The sequence below is a fragment of the Miniopterus natalensis genome, chromosome 6, assembly GCF_054644295.1.
Source record: "Miniopterus natalensis isolate mMinNat1 chromosome 6, mMinNat1.hap1, whole genome shotgun sequence".
Lineage (NCBI taxonomy): Eukaryota > Metazoa > Chordata > Mammalia > Chiroptera > Miniopteridae > Miniopterus > Miniopterus natalensis.
In genome coordinates, this window is record NC_142086.1 from 45,281,476 (window position 1) to 45,299,180 (window position 17,705).

General features: G+C 39.1%; 1 protein-coding gene across 2 annotated transcripts in view; it reads right to left on the reverse strand.

Annotated features, from left to right (window-relative positions):
• The window catches only part of CCDC14 (coiled-coil domain containing 14), a 39,790-nt gene extending 23,520 nt beyond the window's left edge, over positions 1-16,270 (reverse strand). Inside the window, exons 1-5 of one of the 2 annotated variants that reach the window (XM_016199943.2) lie at positions 16,097-16,270; positions 9,503-9,558; positions 9,116-9,188; positions 8,548-8,617; positions 8,333-8,455 (exon numbers count right to left, since the gene is read on the reverse strand). In XM_016199943.2, coding sequence (XP_016055429.2) covers positions 8,333-8,455; positions 8,548-8,617; positions 9,116-9,188; positions 9,503-9,558; positions 16,097-16,270 — 496 coding nt within the window. The remainder of the gene's footprint in view (positions 1-8,332; positions 8,456-8,547; positions 8,618-9,115; positions 9,189-9,502; positions 9,559-16,096) is intronic. The other variant, XM_016199945.2, reaches the window with a different exon arrangement.
• Positions 16,271-17,705: the final 1,435 nt, after the last annotated feature.

Sequence of the window (17,705 nt, forward strand, 5' to 3'; positions counted from 1 at the left end):
AACTGAAAACACCCAATAGCCATGAATAGTAGAAATGGATAAACTGTGGTATACTCTTATAAAGGAATACTACACAGCAATGGAAAAGAACAGATGACTGATATACATAACTACTTACATGAATTTAACAGACATAATGTTTTATAAAAGATGTCAGACACAAGACTGCACAGTGTAGAACTGAAGTTTGAAAATAGGTAAAACTATCCAATGGAGATAGAAGTGAGAGAACTAGTTACCCGGGGATGAGGGGATAGGTACTGATGAGGCAAGAGCATCGTAGGGTACTGAAAATGTTCTACATCTTCACCTGGGTGGTGACTTTATGGAAGTACATATATACAAAAATTTATTGAGATTTATGTTTTATGAAAGTTATTCCTTAATTCTTTTAAGAGGGAAACAGCTAAATTTCTGGTATGGAATTCCACAAATATATATAATTAAAAATAAAAACATTTTTAAAGCATAAAACTTACATGCAAAAAGCAGAAAGTTAAAGGTAGAATCAATATTATTACTGATGAAGATAGAACAAATTTTAAAGAAAAAAACTACTATAAATAAAAGTTTGATTATGAAAACGGTAGGAGATATTAGATACTTCCATTTTGACTTGGGGTATGCCTCCTTTTGAGAGGATCTGTTTCTGTAAACATACTTCCCAGGCCTGAATACAAGCTGTATCATAATTAGCTGAGTAACTCATGGCAAATTACTTTTCAAGAGAAGTTAAGTAATCATAAAAATGATAATAAAAGTATTATCTACTTTATAAGGTTATTGTAAATGAGATAACGCTCGTAAAGTATCAATGTCTATAGTTCATAGTAATCTGTATTACCAAATGTAATCTGTATTACCAAATGGCTGGAAAATCTTAAGACAGGCAGGTAAATATTTTAAATTCACAAATTTCCCATCTGATATCAATAATAAACCTCTAAGTATGTCTCCCCCACAAAGCAATGTTATTCTTTATTATCTGAATAGATGAGCTACAATGAAATTGGTTAATTAACATTTCTGTAAAAAATATTTATTAGAAATACAATTTTACTATAAATCAAATGGAAAAGTATCCCCTAAAATATATATATATTTTTAAATATATCTTTATTGATTTCAGAGAGAGAACAGGAGAGGGAAAGAGAGAGAGACAGAAACATCAATGATGAGAGAGTCATTGATCGAGCCCGCAACCCGGGCATGTGCCCTGACCGGGAATTGAACCCTGATCGCCTGGATCCTAGGTCGATGCTCAACTGCTGAGCCACGTCTGGCTGGGCTCCTCTAAAATATTTTAACTTGGAAATCTAAATGATGGAGGGTGCGATCATAGTCAGCCCATGGCCATCCAGCACATAGCTCTTTCTTTCCTATTAATGATTTCTTTCTTTCTTCTGCTCTTCAATTTCCTTTGGCTTCATTTAAGATAAGAATTGTCTGGTTTGAGGAATTCTCAGATTTCACATTCACAGGTCAACACTCTCATTCACCTTCTTTTCAAGGGCTGGTTTTCACGATCTCTGATAAAGTTGAGCTACAATATTACACTTCTGCCAACAGATGTCATTATCCAACATAAATTAATGAACTTCAAACATATTTCTTAAAAATCAAAGCCTTATAATTAAAATGACTTACTTTACTCCTTTCTTAACTCAGTCCATATGAAACTCTGCTAATAATGGTGAAGATTTGTATTTGAGAAAAAATCTTAAAGCAAATTATCCAAGGCAAGTTAAAAACAATAAGTGGATATTAAAAAGATTGCATTTATATTACTATACAACTTTGAAATAAACAAAACAACAACAACAAAACGAGCCTGTTACTACACAAATAGAAATGAAGCATATTTTCTTGCTCTTGTTCATCACACCAAAGTACCCTACATGAAAATTTTACCTAACAGATTATGATGGCAATATGCCTAATTGCTGTCAGTTGATAACTAAAATTATGAAAGGGATACATTCATTTATTCAGTCCACAAAACTTTTTCAGTCCTTGAATTCCAGCTGCTATACAGCACTGCTGCTTGGGTATATGCGTTGTCTGACAGGTGAGATAATTCCTGCCAGCCAAATATACAGCAAATATCTACTGCAGATAAGAACTGCTGGATGCCTATTATAATTTAAAATATGTAAAAGAACACCTGGCCTAGATGGTGGTAATCAATGCTGAAAGTATTCTTCCTGTAGTAGTTTATCTCCCCAAAGTGAGAGCAGCAATATATGTTTGTTACTGAAAGCAGAGTCCTGTGCCCACAGCATTCAACACAGTTAAAATGTAAAAAGTTGCTTATTAAAAAATGTTTTTTCTTTAACTGTCAGGAGCACTCTAAAAGTAAGCTCAATGCACTTCTGAAACTGCCTCTCTGACTCCTTACTCCTAGTATGCATCAAGGTAGGCAGGCATGACTCCATAGACACAAAATGATTAGGCAGGTTCCAGGCAGAAAGTACATATAGGACCACACCTCATAAGATGGTTAACATAAAATAGTAAGATAATGTATGTTAACATTAAAACTATACATGGATACTAGTTAACATACTGTAACAGATTCCTTAAATCTATTTATGATGAGATTAAAGATGGGGGCAGACTAAGTGGAAGCTACACTGACACTCTCCCAGGACCAAACTGGAATTACAACTAAAATAGAGAAAAACCATCCTGAATAATCAACTGCAACTGAAGACGAGCTGGAGAGCACCCTCCTAACCAAGGAGGAAAAGTGGAGACCACATAGGGACTGGTAGGAAGTGTGGAGGCACAAGAGGGCTGGCTGGGCTCCCACAGGCAGCAGCTGAAGGTCTGGAAGGAGATCTCAGCTGGGGTGGTTCCCACTGAGGATTCTGGAGCCGAAACCCCAGGCTGGGCTTCCCAGGCAAGAACACCAGAACTGAGAAAGATGCCCACATAACATCTGGCCATGAAAAGCGGCTGGGTTTTTGTCTGCCAGGGAGAGACAGCTGGAACTGCAGGCACCCTCTTACAGAGCCAATGCACAAAGTCTCGTGTGCAGCCGCTCACCTTGGGCTCCAGCAGAGAGAGGGCAGAGGGGACTGGAGCTGTGTGAGGAGAATCTAGGATTGTGGGCTCTGGAGATAGAGCTCAGACGGCCCCACTCTGTATTCCTGTGCCAAGTCATTCCCACATACTGCAGAGGCAGACATTTACCTTTTCCAAGCAGCTTTTGCCTGAGGGGGAAGCAATTGCCCCACCCTGCTAGAAAACCTCTTGCCCTTCCCCAAGGACTTTCTACAGCCTGAGGCTCATTAAGAGAATCAGATTAATCAGTCTGCAGGCAGAAGCAGACTTCAGAGTGCTTTGAGTATTTGCCTGAACTGTTTCTGGCCAGGCCTTGGAAAAGCAGACTTTGGTGTGCATCTTGGTCCTGTCCAAATGCACCCAGCCCCAACAGAGGGGACCTCAAGCGTGGGTTGTTCATAGCTCCAAACAGGGTACTCAAGGCCAGTCACAAACAGTGTCTGACATTGGCGTGCACCAGAGACCCTCCAAAAAGACTGAGAATCCTAGCAGGCCTACCTAATAAATAGAAACAAACCCAAACAGGTAGCCAAAATGGGGAGACAAATAAACAAGCCCCAAATGACAGAACAAGTCTCCAGAAAAAGAGCTAAATGAAATGGAGATAAGCAATCTATCAGATATAGAGTTCAGATTACTGATTGTAAGGATGCTCAATAGCATGAAAAAAGATATGGAAACTATAAAGGAAATTAAGAATGACATAGCAGAAATAAAGAATACATTGGAAAGAATAAACTAGAGATGAGAAGAAGCTGAGGATAGGATCTGTCAATTGGAAGACAGGGTTAAAAAAATCAATCAGAGATCCAAAGAGAAAAAAAAAACAATTAAAAAACAGGGGGACAGTCTATGGGAACTGTGCGACAACATGAAACATAAGAATATTCACATTGTAGGAGTGCCAGAGGAGGTAGAAAGTAAGCAAAGGTTAGAGAACCTGTTTGAAGAAATAATGGCAGAAAAAACTTCCCTAACCTGGTGAAGGAAAAAGTCGCACAAGTTCAGGAGGCACGGAAAGTCCCAAGCAAGAAGAATCCAAAGAGGCCCACACTCAGACACATCATAATTAAAATGCCAAAAATTCAAGACAAAGAGAGAATCTTAAAAGCAGCAAGAGAAAAGCAATCTGTTACTTACAAAGGAGCTCCCATAAGGCTGTCAGCTGACTGCTCATCAGAAACTCTATAGGCCAGAAGGGAATGGCATGAAGTATTCAAGGTAATGCAGAACAAGGATGTGAAACTAAGACTACTCTATCCAGCAAGGCTGTCATTCAAAATAGATGGTGAAATAAAAAGCTTCCCAAAGAGAAGAAGGCTAAAGGAGTTTATCACCACCAAACCAGCATTGCAGGAAATGTTAAAGGGACTGCTGTAATAATAAGAAAAAAAAGAGAGAGAAACATAGGCATAAATAATTAAAATGGCAATAAATAAGGACCTGTCAATAATAACCTTAAGGACTTTAAGGAAGAGATCAATAGCAATACAGTCATAGTCCATGGACTTGAACACCCCACTGACTTCACTGAATAGATCTTCCAGACAAAAAGTCAACACAGAAACAGTGAATAAAGGGCACACTAGATCAGATGGATTTAATTGATATTTACAAAACATTTCACCCCAAAGCTGTAAAATATACATTCCTCTCAAGTGCACATGGGTCATTCTCAAAGATAGACTACGTTAGGACACAAAACCAGTTTCTACACGTTCAAGAGGACTGAAGTCATATTAAGCATTTCAGATCACAATCACATGAAATTAGAAATCAACTACAGTAAAAACACTCAAAAACATTCAAACACATGGAGGCTAAATAATATGTTATTAACCAATGAATGGGTTACCAATAAGACCAAGAAAGAAATAAAAAACTTCCTGGAAATAGGAAAATGAACATACAACACTACAAATCTATGGGACATAGCAGTCCTAAGAGGGAAAGTTCATAGCACTGCAGGCCTACCTCAAAAAGCAACAAAAATTTTTAGTAAACTATCTAACCCTACAACTTAAAGAATTAGAAAACTCCCCTGTGAAGCTGTCTGGACCAGGGGTTTTGTTTGCTGGGAGTTTTTTTATTACTGCTTTGATTTCATTAGTTGTTATTAGCATATTCAGGTTTTCTGATTCTTCCTAATTCAGTTTTGATCTCAGTCATATGTGGAATCTAATAAACAAAACAGACTGAGGAACAAAACAGATCCAGAGACATAGAAGCATGGAACAGACTGATGAATTTCAGTGGGAAGGCAAGGGTGGGGGAGTAGATGGAGAGAGATTAATGACAGAACTTATATGTCTATATGCATAACCCATGGGCACAGACAAGAGTGTGGTGAAGGCCTGGGAGGAGGCAGATGCAGGGTGGAGTGGATCAATGGGGAAAAAAAGGAAGGATATCTGTAATACTTATACAGTTAAATTTTTTAAAAAATATCTATTTATGATTTACCTCACTTGGGGAGAGATGGAAAAGAGAGCAAGTATTGAGCATAGCTTCTGTGTATTGCTGACCACTGTGATAACAGAGTATTAACTGCTGCAAGCACACACAAAGATATCCTTTCTAGCTAGTGCTACAGTTTGGTAAACTAGAAAAAAGAGAGTATTGATCCAAAGGAAAGGAGGCTTCTTTTTCTAACTAGTCAACGTTAGGAGTGAGTCAATGAGAACTAATTTCTAATATTGCAACCCTAAAAGAGATTGCCCTATGGGAAATAGGTCCTACCTTCTGATAACAAAAGTATAGGGAAAGGACGATAAGCATATTAAATCAGATCACAGGCCAGAATGGCTGATCTGACTCTAATCCAAATATGAATTTAATGCTTGGGACCCAGAATGCCAGATATCTCTCATCTGCTTCTCCAAATCCATCCTCTACTTGTCTCCACCCTGCTCTCCCTTAGATGCTAATCTATATGGATTACTTTGTTAAAAAACAGTCTTCCATGAGTCTCTTCTGCTCCTACATGTCTTGCTGGGTATACCAGGAAAGTAAGACCTTGACCTAAGCACTTTACCTGGGCCATCTCTAAGGGTGAGATCTTGAGCAACATTGAGGAATAAGGTAATGTTTCCCCTGAGAAAAGTATAGGCTTGCTTAGCGCTTACTACCCAAAGCAATGGAATCGCCAACTCAGTGTTCCTCAGCTGAAACTTAAACCTACAGCATGTGCAGTGCCCATCCAGGTCCATCACATCACCCCCACGGGAAATGATGGGGAGAGGGAACCATGACAAATATGCTGATGTACCTGCTGCTTGCTGTGGTATGAGTAATAAACTCTTTTGTCTCTGATCTAGGTCTTGTCTCCTGCCAGTATCTGTGACATAGTAAGGCTAACTTATTAGCTTGTAAGAATAAAAAACAAGTGGGGTCCAATACAATGGGATTCTTGTCATTATCAAGGAAAGGAAGCAGCATGAAGTCAGTATTTATTCCAACTCTATGAGGTCACCTTGGGCTGGCTTTGTTCCTTAAATGAAACTCACTGCTCTTCTCAAGGTGGCCTACTCTATGCAACAGTATCTCTGAGTCCCAGTAACCTCTCTGTCACCTCGTCCTTTAAGGCCGAGGGATGATAACAGCTCTGCTGCTGTTGCTAGCACTGGGCTGGCATAATCCTTTGTGGATTCCCTATACCCCAATCACACCTTTGTAATGAGTTTTTTTGTAAATAAACCCTTCTTGAATTATCTTAAGTCGAGTGTTGTCATCTATTTCCGGTTGGAATTCTGAGTAACAAGCAGTTAAGCTGGAATCCAAGTTGCTACCATGGCCCCGTGGTCAGCCACATACATTCCAAATGAGAATTCCTTGAGGAAGGGTGCTCTGGACAAGAAATAACTTGCCTTGAGAAAAAAGTAGGACACTGGAGGAACAGGAAGTTGGTACTACCAATCCTTTCTTTGTCCATTGGACCTCAATACATAGGCCTCTGCTTTAAGAGTTTAGAACAGGGGTCAGCATACTTTTTCTTAAAAGCCTCGAGGGTAAGTATTTTAGGCTTAGCAGCCCAGATGGTCTCTATATCACAACTACTCAACTCTGCCGTTACAGCACAGAAGCACTCATAAAAAATACATAAATGAATTAGCATGGCTGTGCTCTGATAAAACTTTATTTACAAAATAAATAAAATAACTAAACATTATTTATGAAATAAAACGGGCTGTAGTATGCAGACCACTGGTTTAGACCAATGCTGACCAATAAAAATATAATGTAAACCATATATGCAATTTAAAATTTTCCAATAGCTATATTAAAAACACTTTTGGCGCATTTGAGCTGTGGAACTAGCCAGTCCCATTCTTGTCCATCTGAATTCCCATTGTGGACACTTTCATCTCCATTTTGGGCTATCATGTTCTATATGCCTCCAAGGGACAACATAAGCAAACCTTGCTTATTCTAAGCTGTTTGCTGAATTATTACACTTAAGACAGCAAGTTAACTGTGAGGGTGTAAAATACCCTTGGCTACATTTACCATCAATCAGTGACAGGCCCTCTCTCCTTATGTATCTATCCAACTTGGAGTTTTACATTTTTATGTACCATGTATTCTAACTGCGCAGCTCAACAAGTTGAGCTACCAAACCCACTAGGATATATACATATACAACAATTTAAAAATAAGTAGCCTTAGCTGATTTTGTTCAGTGGTTAAGAGCATTGGCCTGCGGACTGAAGGGTCCCGGGTCCGATTCCAACCAAGGGCACACATACCTCAGCTGCAGGCTCGATCCCCAGCCCCAGTTGGCGCACATGCGGGAGGCAACTGATAGATGTGTCTCTCTCACATTGATTTTTTTTCTCTCTCTCTCCTCCCTTTCCACTCTCTCTGAAAAAACAATGGAGAAAATATCCTTGGGTGAGAATTAAAAAAAAAAAAAGACTGTAAAAAAATAATACGTATACACATGTAACCCAACCAATATTATTTATGGAAGTAAGTGGCAGGGAGAACAAAGATAACTCTACATACTTCCTAAATGTCATTCTGAGTTTTAATCTTTTCTTCTACAAAACTCATTCACTTTTCTATTTTTCTGTTTGGGAGTGTGATGGTAAACAAAGTAACTACTTAGCAATTAGAAGTTGAATAGAGGAAGACGGGCATAAGCACACATACACCTGAATAACTGACATATTAATAAAATGAAAGACCAATCACATAATCCTGATAATTTAGCAAAATCCTCAGAATTAGGTATTACATTTAAATAAATAAGTCAAAAAATACTTACAAATTTCTTTCCGGACTAATGAAGGAACAATATGTTTTTCATGTCCTTTCTTTTTAGATCCATATCTTTGGCATTCTAATGGTCTAGCATTATATCTATGTTCTAAATATGGTATTTCTGAACCTATTAATAATTAAAACAAAAATTCATAAGTGTTAAGAGAACTGTTTAATTGAGAAAAGATGATCAGCAAATAAGTATTTAAAAAATAAAACCTGAATCTTCATTTCTCAAAATGTTCCGCAGCAAAGAAGCACAACCATCAAGCCCCTGTACGGTTTCAGTCTATAAGGAGAAAGTCATTTAGAAATGTTTATATAAAATTTTAAAGCGGGAGGGGGGGAACATTGCATAGTTTTAAATTTTCTTTTAGTAACAATTTAGTACTGGTAGAGAACATGTTTTAAAACAAAAGCATTCAGCTCTAGCTGGTTTTGTTCAGTGGTTAGAGCGTTGGCCCAAGGTACCAGGTTTGATTCCAGCTAAGGGCATGTACCTCTGCTGCAGACTCAATCCCCGGCCCCATTCAGGGTTCGTGCAGGTGGCAACCAATTGATGATTCTCTTTCTCTCTCTCCCCCCTTTCCACTCTCTCTGAAAAGCAACAGAAAAAATATCCTCAGGCAAGGATTAAAAAATAAATAAGTAAAAAAATAAAACAAAAGCATTCATACTTCCTTAGGACAATTAATACTCTACCTTTGAATTTTTATTCCCACTTTTTAGCTTTTACCTGAAGACCAATTAAAATAATGTACATTATATCGATTCAGTTTAATCTTACCTGACTATCTGAATCAGAATGGATGTGATAGCCAGAATCTGCATTAAAACGTGGTATCTTTCTTAAATGGGTTCTAGAAAACAAGTTTAATATTTTTACAAATAATATAAAAACTTTTTTTCTAAAATATATTGTAAGTAGTCATTTTCTTTCTAGCAAAGGTTGGATAAGAAAACTTGTCCAACCATGTATAAGATGGATTTATATAGCACTTTATGGAGATTGTAAAGTCTGTTAAACATGGGTAGATATGGAAGGTTCCTCCCCAGAGTTTTGTGATGATAGAGACCCACCTAGTTTTCTAGGGTAGGTTTAATTTAGTCCAACCCAAAGACCTGAAAAACCTCTTGGTATTTCCTGAAGTTGTAAGCTTCTTGAAGTACTTACTGCTTCTTTCCATTTGTTAATTTAGCAGGTCCAGTGTGCTTTCCTGAAGATAACACCTATGAAATAATGTGTTATATTATAGTAGATATACAAGTATCTTCTATTATACTCTCAGTATGCTATCTTGACAAAACCTGAAATATTGCTCATTGTTTCCTTTTTTACTGCGGTAAAACATAAAATATACCATTTTTGCCATTTCTAAGTGTATAGTTCTGTGGTATTAAGTACATTAATATTGTGCAACTATTGCCATCATCAATCTCTAGAACTTTTTCATCTTCCCAAACTGAAATTCTGTACCCATTAAATTTAACTTCCCATCTCTTCCTCCCCTCAACCCCTGGCAAATACTCTTCTACTGTCTCTATGAATTTGACTACTCTAGGAAGCTCATATAAGTGGAATCATACAGTATTTGTGTCCTTCTGTGACTGGCTTATTTCACTTAGCACATCTTCAAGGTTCATCCATGTTGCAGCATATGTCAAAATTTCCTGACTTTTTAAGGCTGAATAATACTCCATTTTATGAATGTACCATGATACTAAATTTTCTTTTCTTTTCTTTTCTTTTTTTGAGAGAGTGTGGAAGGGAGGGGGGGAGAGGGAGAGAAACATCAATGTGAGAAAGACACGCATCAAGTCCTGACCAGGGCTGGGATTGACTTGCAACCCAGGTATGTGCCCTTGACTGAGAATCAAACCCGCAACCCTTCAGTGCTTTGGCTGACACTCTATCCACTGAGCCATACCAGCCAGGGCCATGATACTTATTTTTAATAAATGTGATATATTCTAAAAACACACAATTACAATTGAACTCACATTCTGTTCTACATAAAATATCAAGAAAGCAACACATATATTTGTTACTTAAGTCTATCTGAGCTGAAAATGAAGCTGAAATATTATTTTAACCAACTATAGTAAATTGGAAGACAGTCAATCCCTGAACATGTCCTACATTCCCCAAATTCTTCAAAACATATAATTCAAGATATAGGACAGAGTCCATAACTCTGATGCTATTTATCCACATTCTTTATAATGCCTGACAAGAGCAGCACATACAACTCTATTTTTCCTCTTCATCTATATCTCATTCTCTCAATCTTTTTCTTTAAAATCATATAGCAATACTGTTTTTATTAAAATTTTAAATTAAAAGTAATGTAAGTGTGCTACCTTTTGTGTATAAGAAAAAAAAAAATGCATTTGCTTTTACAACAATTCATCGTAGCTGCCTCTGGAAAGGGAAACTGAGAATCTAGGGGACAGAGCAAGAAGGGAGACTTTCCATGGTATACCTTTTCATAGCTTTGTAACTTTACACCAGATAAATATATTATCTCTATTAAAATATAATTTTAAAAAGACATGGTTAAATTCCCTACTCACTCCCTCATTTCACCACTCAGATGTAATCACTGTTGGCAGTTACATTTATGATCTTTCTTGACCTGTTTACATATTTCACCCCAAGATAGCTATGAACAGTAACTAAACTTTCTGAAGTTACATAATATTCTATTCTTTGTTTGAATATGTTCTCCTTCCTTCTAAGAATGCTACTGAGTATACACTGAAAAAGTTGGGTTGTCAGATTTCTATTTCTCCTTGAGCTAAGTTGAAATATAATGGAGTCACAAAGTCAGCAGTGAGAACCAATGTTGCAGGAATAAGATCCCATGTAGCTCCACTGGTCCTTGTGGACACTCAGGGTCTTTCTTTTCAGTATATCTATGTTGGTGTCCTAGCCATAACTATAATAAAAATCCAAACCATGGGGGCTGCTAAGTCCAAAACAACTACCACAATTATTATCTTTCAAAATTAAAAAAGTACTGAGATAAACGGCAAAATTTTAAGATTACATAGAGTATTCTCCAAAAAATATATGCGAGGTTATATTACAGACAATCAGGCAAAGAAAACTACCCAGGCTAAAAACATTCTGCAAAAATAATTGTCATATTGACACATTTCCATCAATTTTTTTCATATTTTTTATTTTGAAATAGTGCAAAGAATTGTATACACATCACCCAGATTCCCCAACTGTTGATAATTTATGACATCTGCCATGTTGTCTCAGAAATTATATATAATTTTTTGTCTGAACTAAGTTCAGAGTAAGTTTCAGACATGATACCCTTTTATAGTTAAATATTTACTCCTAAATATTCCCAAAGAACAAAGGCACTCTCTCATATAACTAAAATATAATTATCAAAATCAGGAAATTAACATTGCTACCATACTATAATCTAATCTACATACTTTATTCACATTTAATTATCCCAATACTATCCTTTACAGATAAAAATCTGACCCATGTCCAATCCAGGATATGTTGCATTGAGTTGTCATATCTCTTTAGTCTCCTTTAGTCTGAAACAGCTTCTTGGGTTGCCATTGTCTTTTACAACCTTGATATATTTAAAGAGTACAAGCCATTTATTTTGGTAGAGTGTCCCTCTGGACATTTAGACTCATCTGGTGCTTCCTCATGATTAGAATCAGGATATACATTTTTGGCAGTAGGACCATAAAAAGGATGTTGTGTCCTCCATACAACCTGAGTAGGCATATGTCAGTTTGTCCTATCACTGGTGATGTAAACTTTGATTATTGAAGACGATGCTTGCCAGATTATGCAGACATCCTATTCATCAAACTTTCACCCAGTAGTTTCATCATCCATTGATGATTCTTGCCTTAATCAATTGCTTGCCAAACTGATTTTTCTAACTTACATCATTCCTTCTACATTTATTAACTGGCATTTGACTTCAGTGAAGCACTTTTCCTTCTTCATTTGCTTGTTACTATAGACTCATTGATTCCTACTTTAGTCAAAGGGGTAATGTCCACTATTATTTTGATGCTCAAATCATCTCAGATTCTACCAGTGTTAGTCTCTTCAAACCAGCTCCCGTATCCTTTAAGGTGTCCCCATTAGTTTCTGAGCTATCCCTTACTTTGTGCAACAAGGGGCTCCAGACTCTTTTTTTTATTTATTTAATTGTGGCAAGAACACTTAACATGAGATCTAACCTCCTAACAAATATTTAAGTGTACAACACAGTATTGTTAACTATAGGCATGATATTGTATAGCACATCTCTAGAACTTATTCATCTTGCATAACTGAAACTTTATACTCACTGAATAGCAACTCCCCATTTCCCCCTCCTTCCAGCCCCTGGCAACCACCATTCTACTCTCTGCTTCCATGAGTCTATCTTAGATACCTTATGTAAGTGGAATGCGATATTTGTCCTGTAACTGGCTTACTTCACTTAGTGTAATATCCTCAAGATTCATCTATGCTACATATGGCAGAATTTCCTGCTTTTTTAAGGCTGAATATTTCATGGTGTATATATAGCACATTTTCTTTGTCCGTCCATCCATCAATGGACATTTAAGGTTGTTTCAACATCTTGGCTATTGTGAATAATGCTGTAGTGAACGTGGGAGTGCAAATATCGCCTCAAGATTCTGTTTTTAATTCTTTTGGATATCCAAAGTTGGAATAATTTTTTGAGGAACTTTCATAGTTTTTCATAGCAGCTGCACCCTTTTATAGTCCAACCAACAGCGTACGAGGGTTCCAATTTCTCCACATTCTCACCAATACTTGTTATTTCCTGTTTATTTTTTATAATAGTCATCCTAACTGGCATGAGATGACATCTCTCTGTGGTTCTGACTTGCATTTCCCTGATTAGTGATGTTGACCACCATCTTTTCATATCTGTGGGCCATTTGTATGTCTATAATTAATAATTACAAGTTCTTCGCCCATTTTAAAATCAGGTTGTTGTTTTTTGAGTTGTAGGAGTCCCTTATATATTGTGGATATTAACCCTTTATCAGATATATGGCTTACAAATATGTTTCCCATTCCGTAAGTTGTGCTTTCACTGTTATTCCCTTTGGTGTGCTCATCTTATGATTTCTCTTTCTCAGCCCTGAAGTTGACCATTTCTCCAAGAAGCCAGGTTCCTTTTAGTGGACAATGGTGTTTAGAAACCAAGATTCAGGCACTAGATGTGCTCTTTGCTACTAGGGCCTCTAATCTTTTATCACATGGATTATTTACTTAGTCATCATGACTTGACAGTTATAATTTTGATCTTGTGTTTTTAATTTTAAATCTTTCTCCATATTAACACAGTCTTCAAAAATTTTTAATGGTTACATAGTATTTCCTTGAGTGCAAGTAATATAATGTGCCCTTGGTTTGCTCAATGTTTTTCATAATTAAAAAACAAACTTGAAGTAAACCTTTTCATATACTGAAAATAGCCTTTTCATATTCAGGATTAAACGCTTAATTAGCCCTCCTGGGTGGCTCAGTTGTTTGGAGCACTGTCCCATACGCCAAAAGGTTACGGGTTCGATTCCTATCAGCGCACATACCTAGGGTTGAGGGTTTGATCCCCGGTCAGGGCACACACAGGAGGCAACCAATGTTTCTCTCTCGCATCAATGTTTCTCCTTCTACCTTCCTTTCTCTGTAAAATCAATTTAAAATACATATCCTTGGAGGGGGATTAAAAAAAAAAGCTTATTGGTGAAAAGTTATTATTTGTTGTTTAACGGCCCTTGATACAAATTATAAAACCACTCTCCAAACTGAATGCTCCAAATCACAATGCATGAGAGAATCAGTTTTTTACCTCACATCTTCTTCCACTTTTTACTTTGCTATTTGAGAACAATATAAGCATTTCTTAGGAGTCACACCTCCTACTAGCCAGTGCAAGATAAAATTACATTTGTAGAATGACTTAGAGTGTACTAAAGCCTTTCATTTCCAATTATCCACACCCTGTGAGCTGATATTATTTATAAGAGGTGGAAACCAAAATTTCAGAAAGGTGGCTTGTTCATCTGGACACCTTCTCAGTATAGCGTAATGCTTAAAAGAATGGTCTCTGGCACCAGCTCTGTGGGTCTGAATCCTGTCACCACTGCTAACCGGTGGTGTAACCGCAAGGAAGTTATTTGCTCCATCACTCAATTTCCTCATCTATAAAATGGGGATGACAGTAGTACCTACCTCCTAAGGCTAAAGGGAAGATTAAATGAGAAATTACATGTAATATGTAAAAGAATCTACAGTGGTACCTGCAACATTGCTACCTAAATGTTAGCTGCTATTGATACCAAGATGGTAGTAAACTAAATTTTCAAGGGGGCTAAATTTTGTTGCATTTATGCCAAGTGTGAAAAAGAATCACCAGATTCTTTGACTTAATCTCCCCAATTCTTTGAGGCATAATTTTATACCTACTTATACCTATTTTATAGAGGAGGATCAGAGAAGTAAAACGTGCTTTGCTTACTATCCCTACAACAGTAGTGGCTGAACAGGAATCGGAATCTGTAGGTGACCATAATTACAAAACCATGTTATCACCCCTTGCTGACTGGGCATATTCTGAGTTCATTCAATATAAGGGAAAAGATCTATAAGGGTGAGGCTGGTCTGGAAGCACTCGTGAGAAAGTCTTAAACCAGGTCTTGAAAAAAGGGGTAAGAGTCACATTAATGAGGAAGACAACATTTTAGATGAGTTAGTAAAGGATGGAAGACCAAAAACAAGGGGGGAGGCTGGATATATTTAAGGAGAAGTAAGATCACTCTAAGTAGCGGTCTGTGTGAGGAAGAGTTGATTCATTACCTGAAAATCTACTCTATGTCAGGTGCTGTCCTAGGCCTTGAAGAGGCAGGCACAAATTGTGTAGTAATGGACGCAGATAGATTAGCGACTTCTCTAGCCCGATAAGTGGTTTGACAAAGGTTAGAACAAGGCACCCAAGGGGAGCCAAGGAGCACCCGAGCAATGGGGGTGGGAGAATGTGGGGCCAGGCATCTAGACGTAGCCCTTGAGCTGAGGGAGAGGAGATGGGAAGTGGAGATACCAGAGATGGAGGGCATGCGAGGCTGCAGAGTGCACAGGCATGGAAGCATGAGGACACGGGCACCCAGGGCGCTGCAGAAGAGGTGAGCGGTGCTGGGGGACGGGGCGGCGGCACTCCCGGGCCAAGGAACTGAGATTCTATCTTGAAAAAGAAGTGCTCCAGTGTCATATTGTAAGCAGAAAAGACAGTCATTTAATTACAACGAGGCTGTGCCTTTGAGAGGGGTAAGGCTGAAGGCAGTGACACGACCTAGGAGGCTTCAACTACTACTAAAATACCAGCAATTGTGACGAAAGGCCAGCTAAACGCGGCACTGGGTGGAAGAGCCGAGATCCCGGATTTGCTGCAACAACGTACCGAGGCTCGGAGAGGTGAAGTCACCGACCCGACGGCGGAGGCCGAACTCGAACCCGGGCCCTACACTAAAGCCATTGGTCTGGAGGACAACGATTAACACACAATGTACATCTATGCCCGGAGCGGCTGTTAGGATGTTAGGATTAGGTGTCTCCCCCACTCCTCTTTCCCAGCATTTTTAAGGCGGCCGCGCTTTTTTTTTTTTTTCTTCTCACAATTTTGCACTTCTCCCGGCCCGAGAACCCCCCTTCAGTCCCTCTCCGCCCCCACAATGGAAGCCTCAGGTCCACGGCCCTCACCTGGCCCGGTCGAGACCCGGATCTAACCATCTCTCGCAGCCTCAGAGAAGCCCAGGCCGAAGGAAACAAAGCCAGACGGTAAAAGGAATTAACCGCCGTGAGCTCCCGGCCGCCCTTGGCCCGCCCCCCGGGCTTCCGCTTCCGGGAAGAAGCCCGCGGAATGTCGCGCCTCATCGTCTCCCGAGCGCCGCCGAGGCCTCTCTGTCTCACAGCCGGGCGCACTGGGCTTGCGCAATAGACCTCTCCAGGCTCCGGGCTCCGTTCGCTCCGGCGGACGGGGCGGGGCCAAGGAGGGGCCCCAGCGGGCCCGGGCGGGGCGGGGCCGGAAGGGGCGGGGCCAGGAGTCTAGTCACCCGGCTGAGAGCAACCCGGTTCCGCTGAACGTGGGAGATCTGAGTTCGGGGTCCTACTGCGAGGGCTTCTGGTGGAGGATCGCCGCCCTGCATCAGCTGGGGGAAGTGACAGCAAAGACTCAACAGGGCTAGAGGAAGGGACGCGGGAAGAGGGTGCACAGGTTGGAGAAAGAATTGTCCTGGGCTCTTGGGTTTTGTCTGTTTTAGCTGTGTCTTGTGTGCCATTTTGAATGATTTTCTGATTGATAGTCAATAAAAATCAATCCTCGGTTTTGCTATCTTTGCGTAATAATAATGGCAATTTCAAAATTATTCACTGTGAGCCTTGACCTCAGAATGGTGCTCATTACCTGAAAGTTGGGATTCTGGTTTTCCATGCGTAGTACTCTTTAAATCTAGGTAATTACTGTTAAAGAATGACACAGTATTCTTACCAAAGCATGACTTTTAATGGAAATTAGTCTTTGGTTTGGGGATTTTTCTTTATCCTAACCAGAGGACATGCTTAGAAGACGGGGGAGAGAGAGGGAGAGAAACAACCATGGGTTGCCTTTGGTACATGCCGCAACCCGGGATCGAACCCGCGACCCAGGTATGTGCCCTGACCTGGATGGAACCGGCAACCTTTTGGGAGCACAGGACAACAGCCACTCCGGCGGGGCAGTCTTCAGTTTTTAAGGCATTGAGTTTGGGGCTAATGTTTCAAGTTAATTTATTGCATTTCACTAAATAGGAAAAAGAGCAATGTCTTGAAAGTCTCTATTGCAATTTTTAAAAAACACAGCAAAACACCTCAGAAACTAAAATCTGTCCCCCAATATATTGCACACCCATACTGAGTGATTTTGGGAAACTGGATATTAATAAATTTAGTCTTGAATTAGATGAGACTGTGAAACCTCTCCCTTCCTTCATCCCTCTCCTATAATGTGTTTAATAGATTCACCTGAAATTGGATTTTTTCTTAGTTGACATGATTTTTAAAAACTGATACTGATTGTTTAAATACATGCTTATTTTAGAAAATACAGATGAGCAAGAAATAAAAATCACCCATATAATCCCACTACCCAGGGAATACCACTCTTAACAGTTTGCATTCCATTCTAGACTTTTCTAACTGTGTATACATGTATAAATATACTGCTAACAGCCCTGGCCCATGTGGCTCAGTTAGTTGGGCATCCTCTGGTACACCAGGAGGTTGGTCATTCAGTTCTCGTCAGGGACACAAGCCCAGGTTGGGGCGGTTGAGA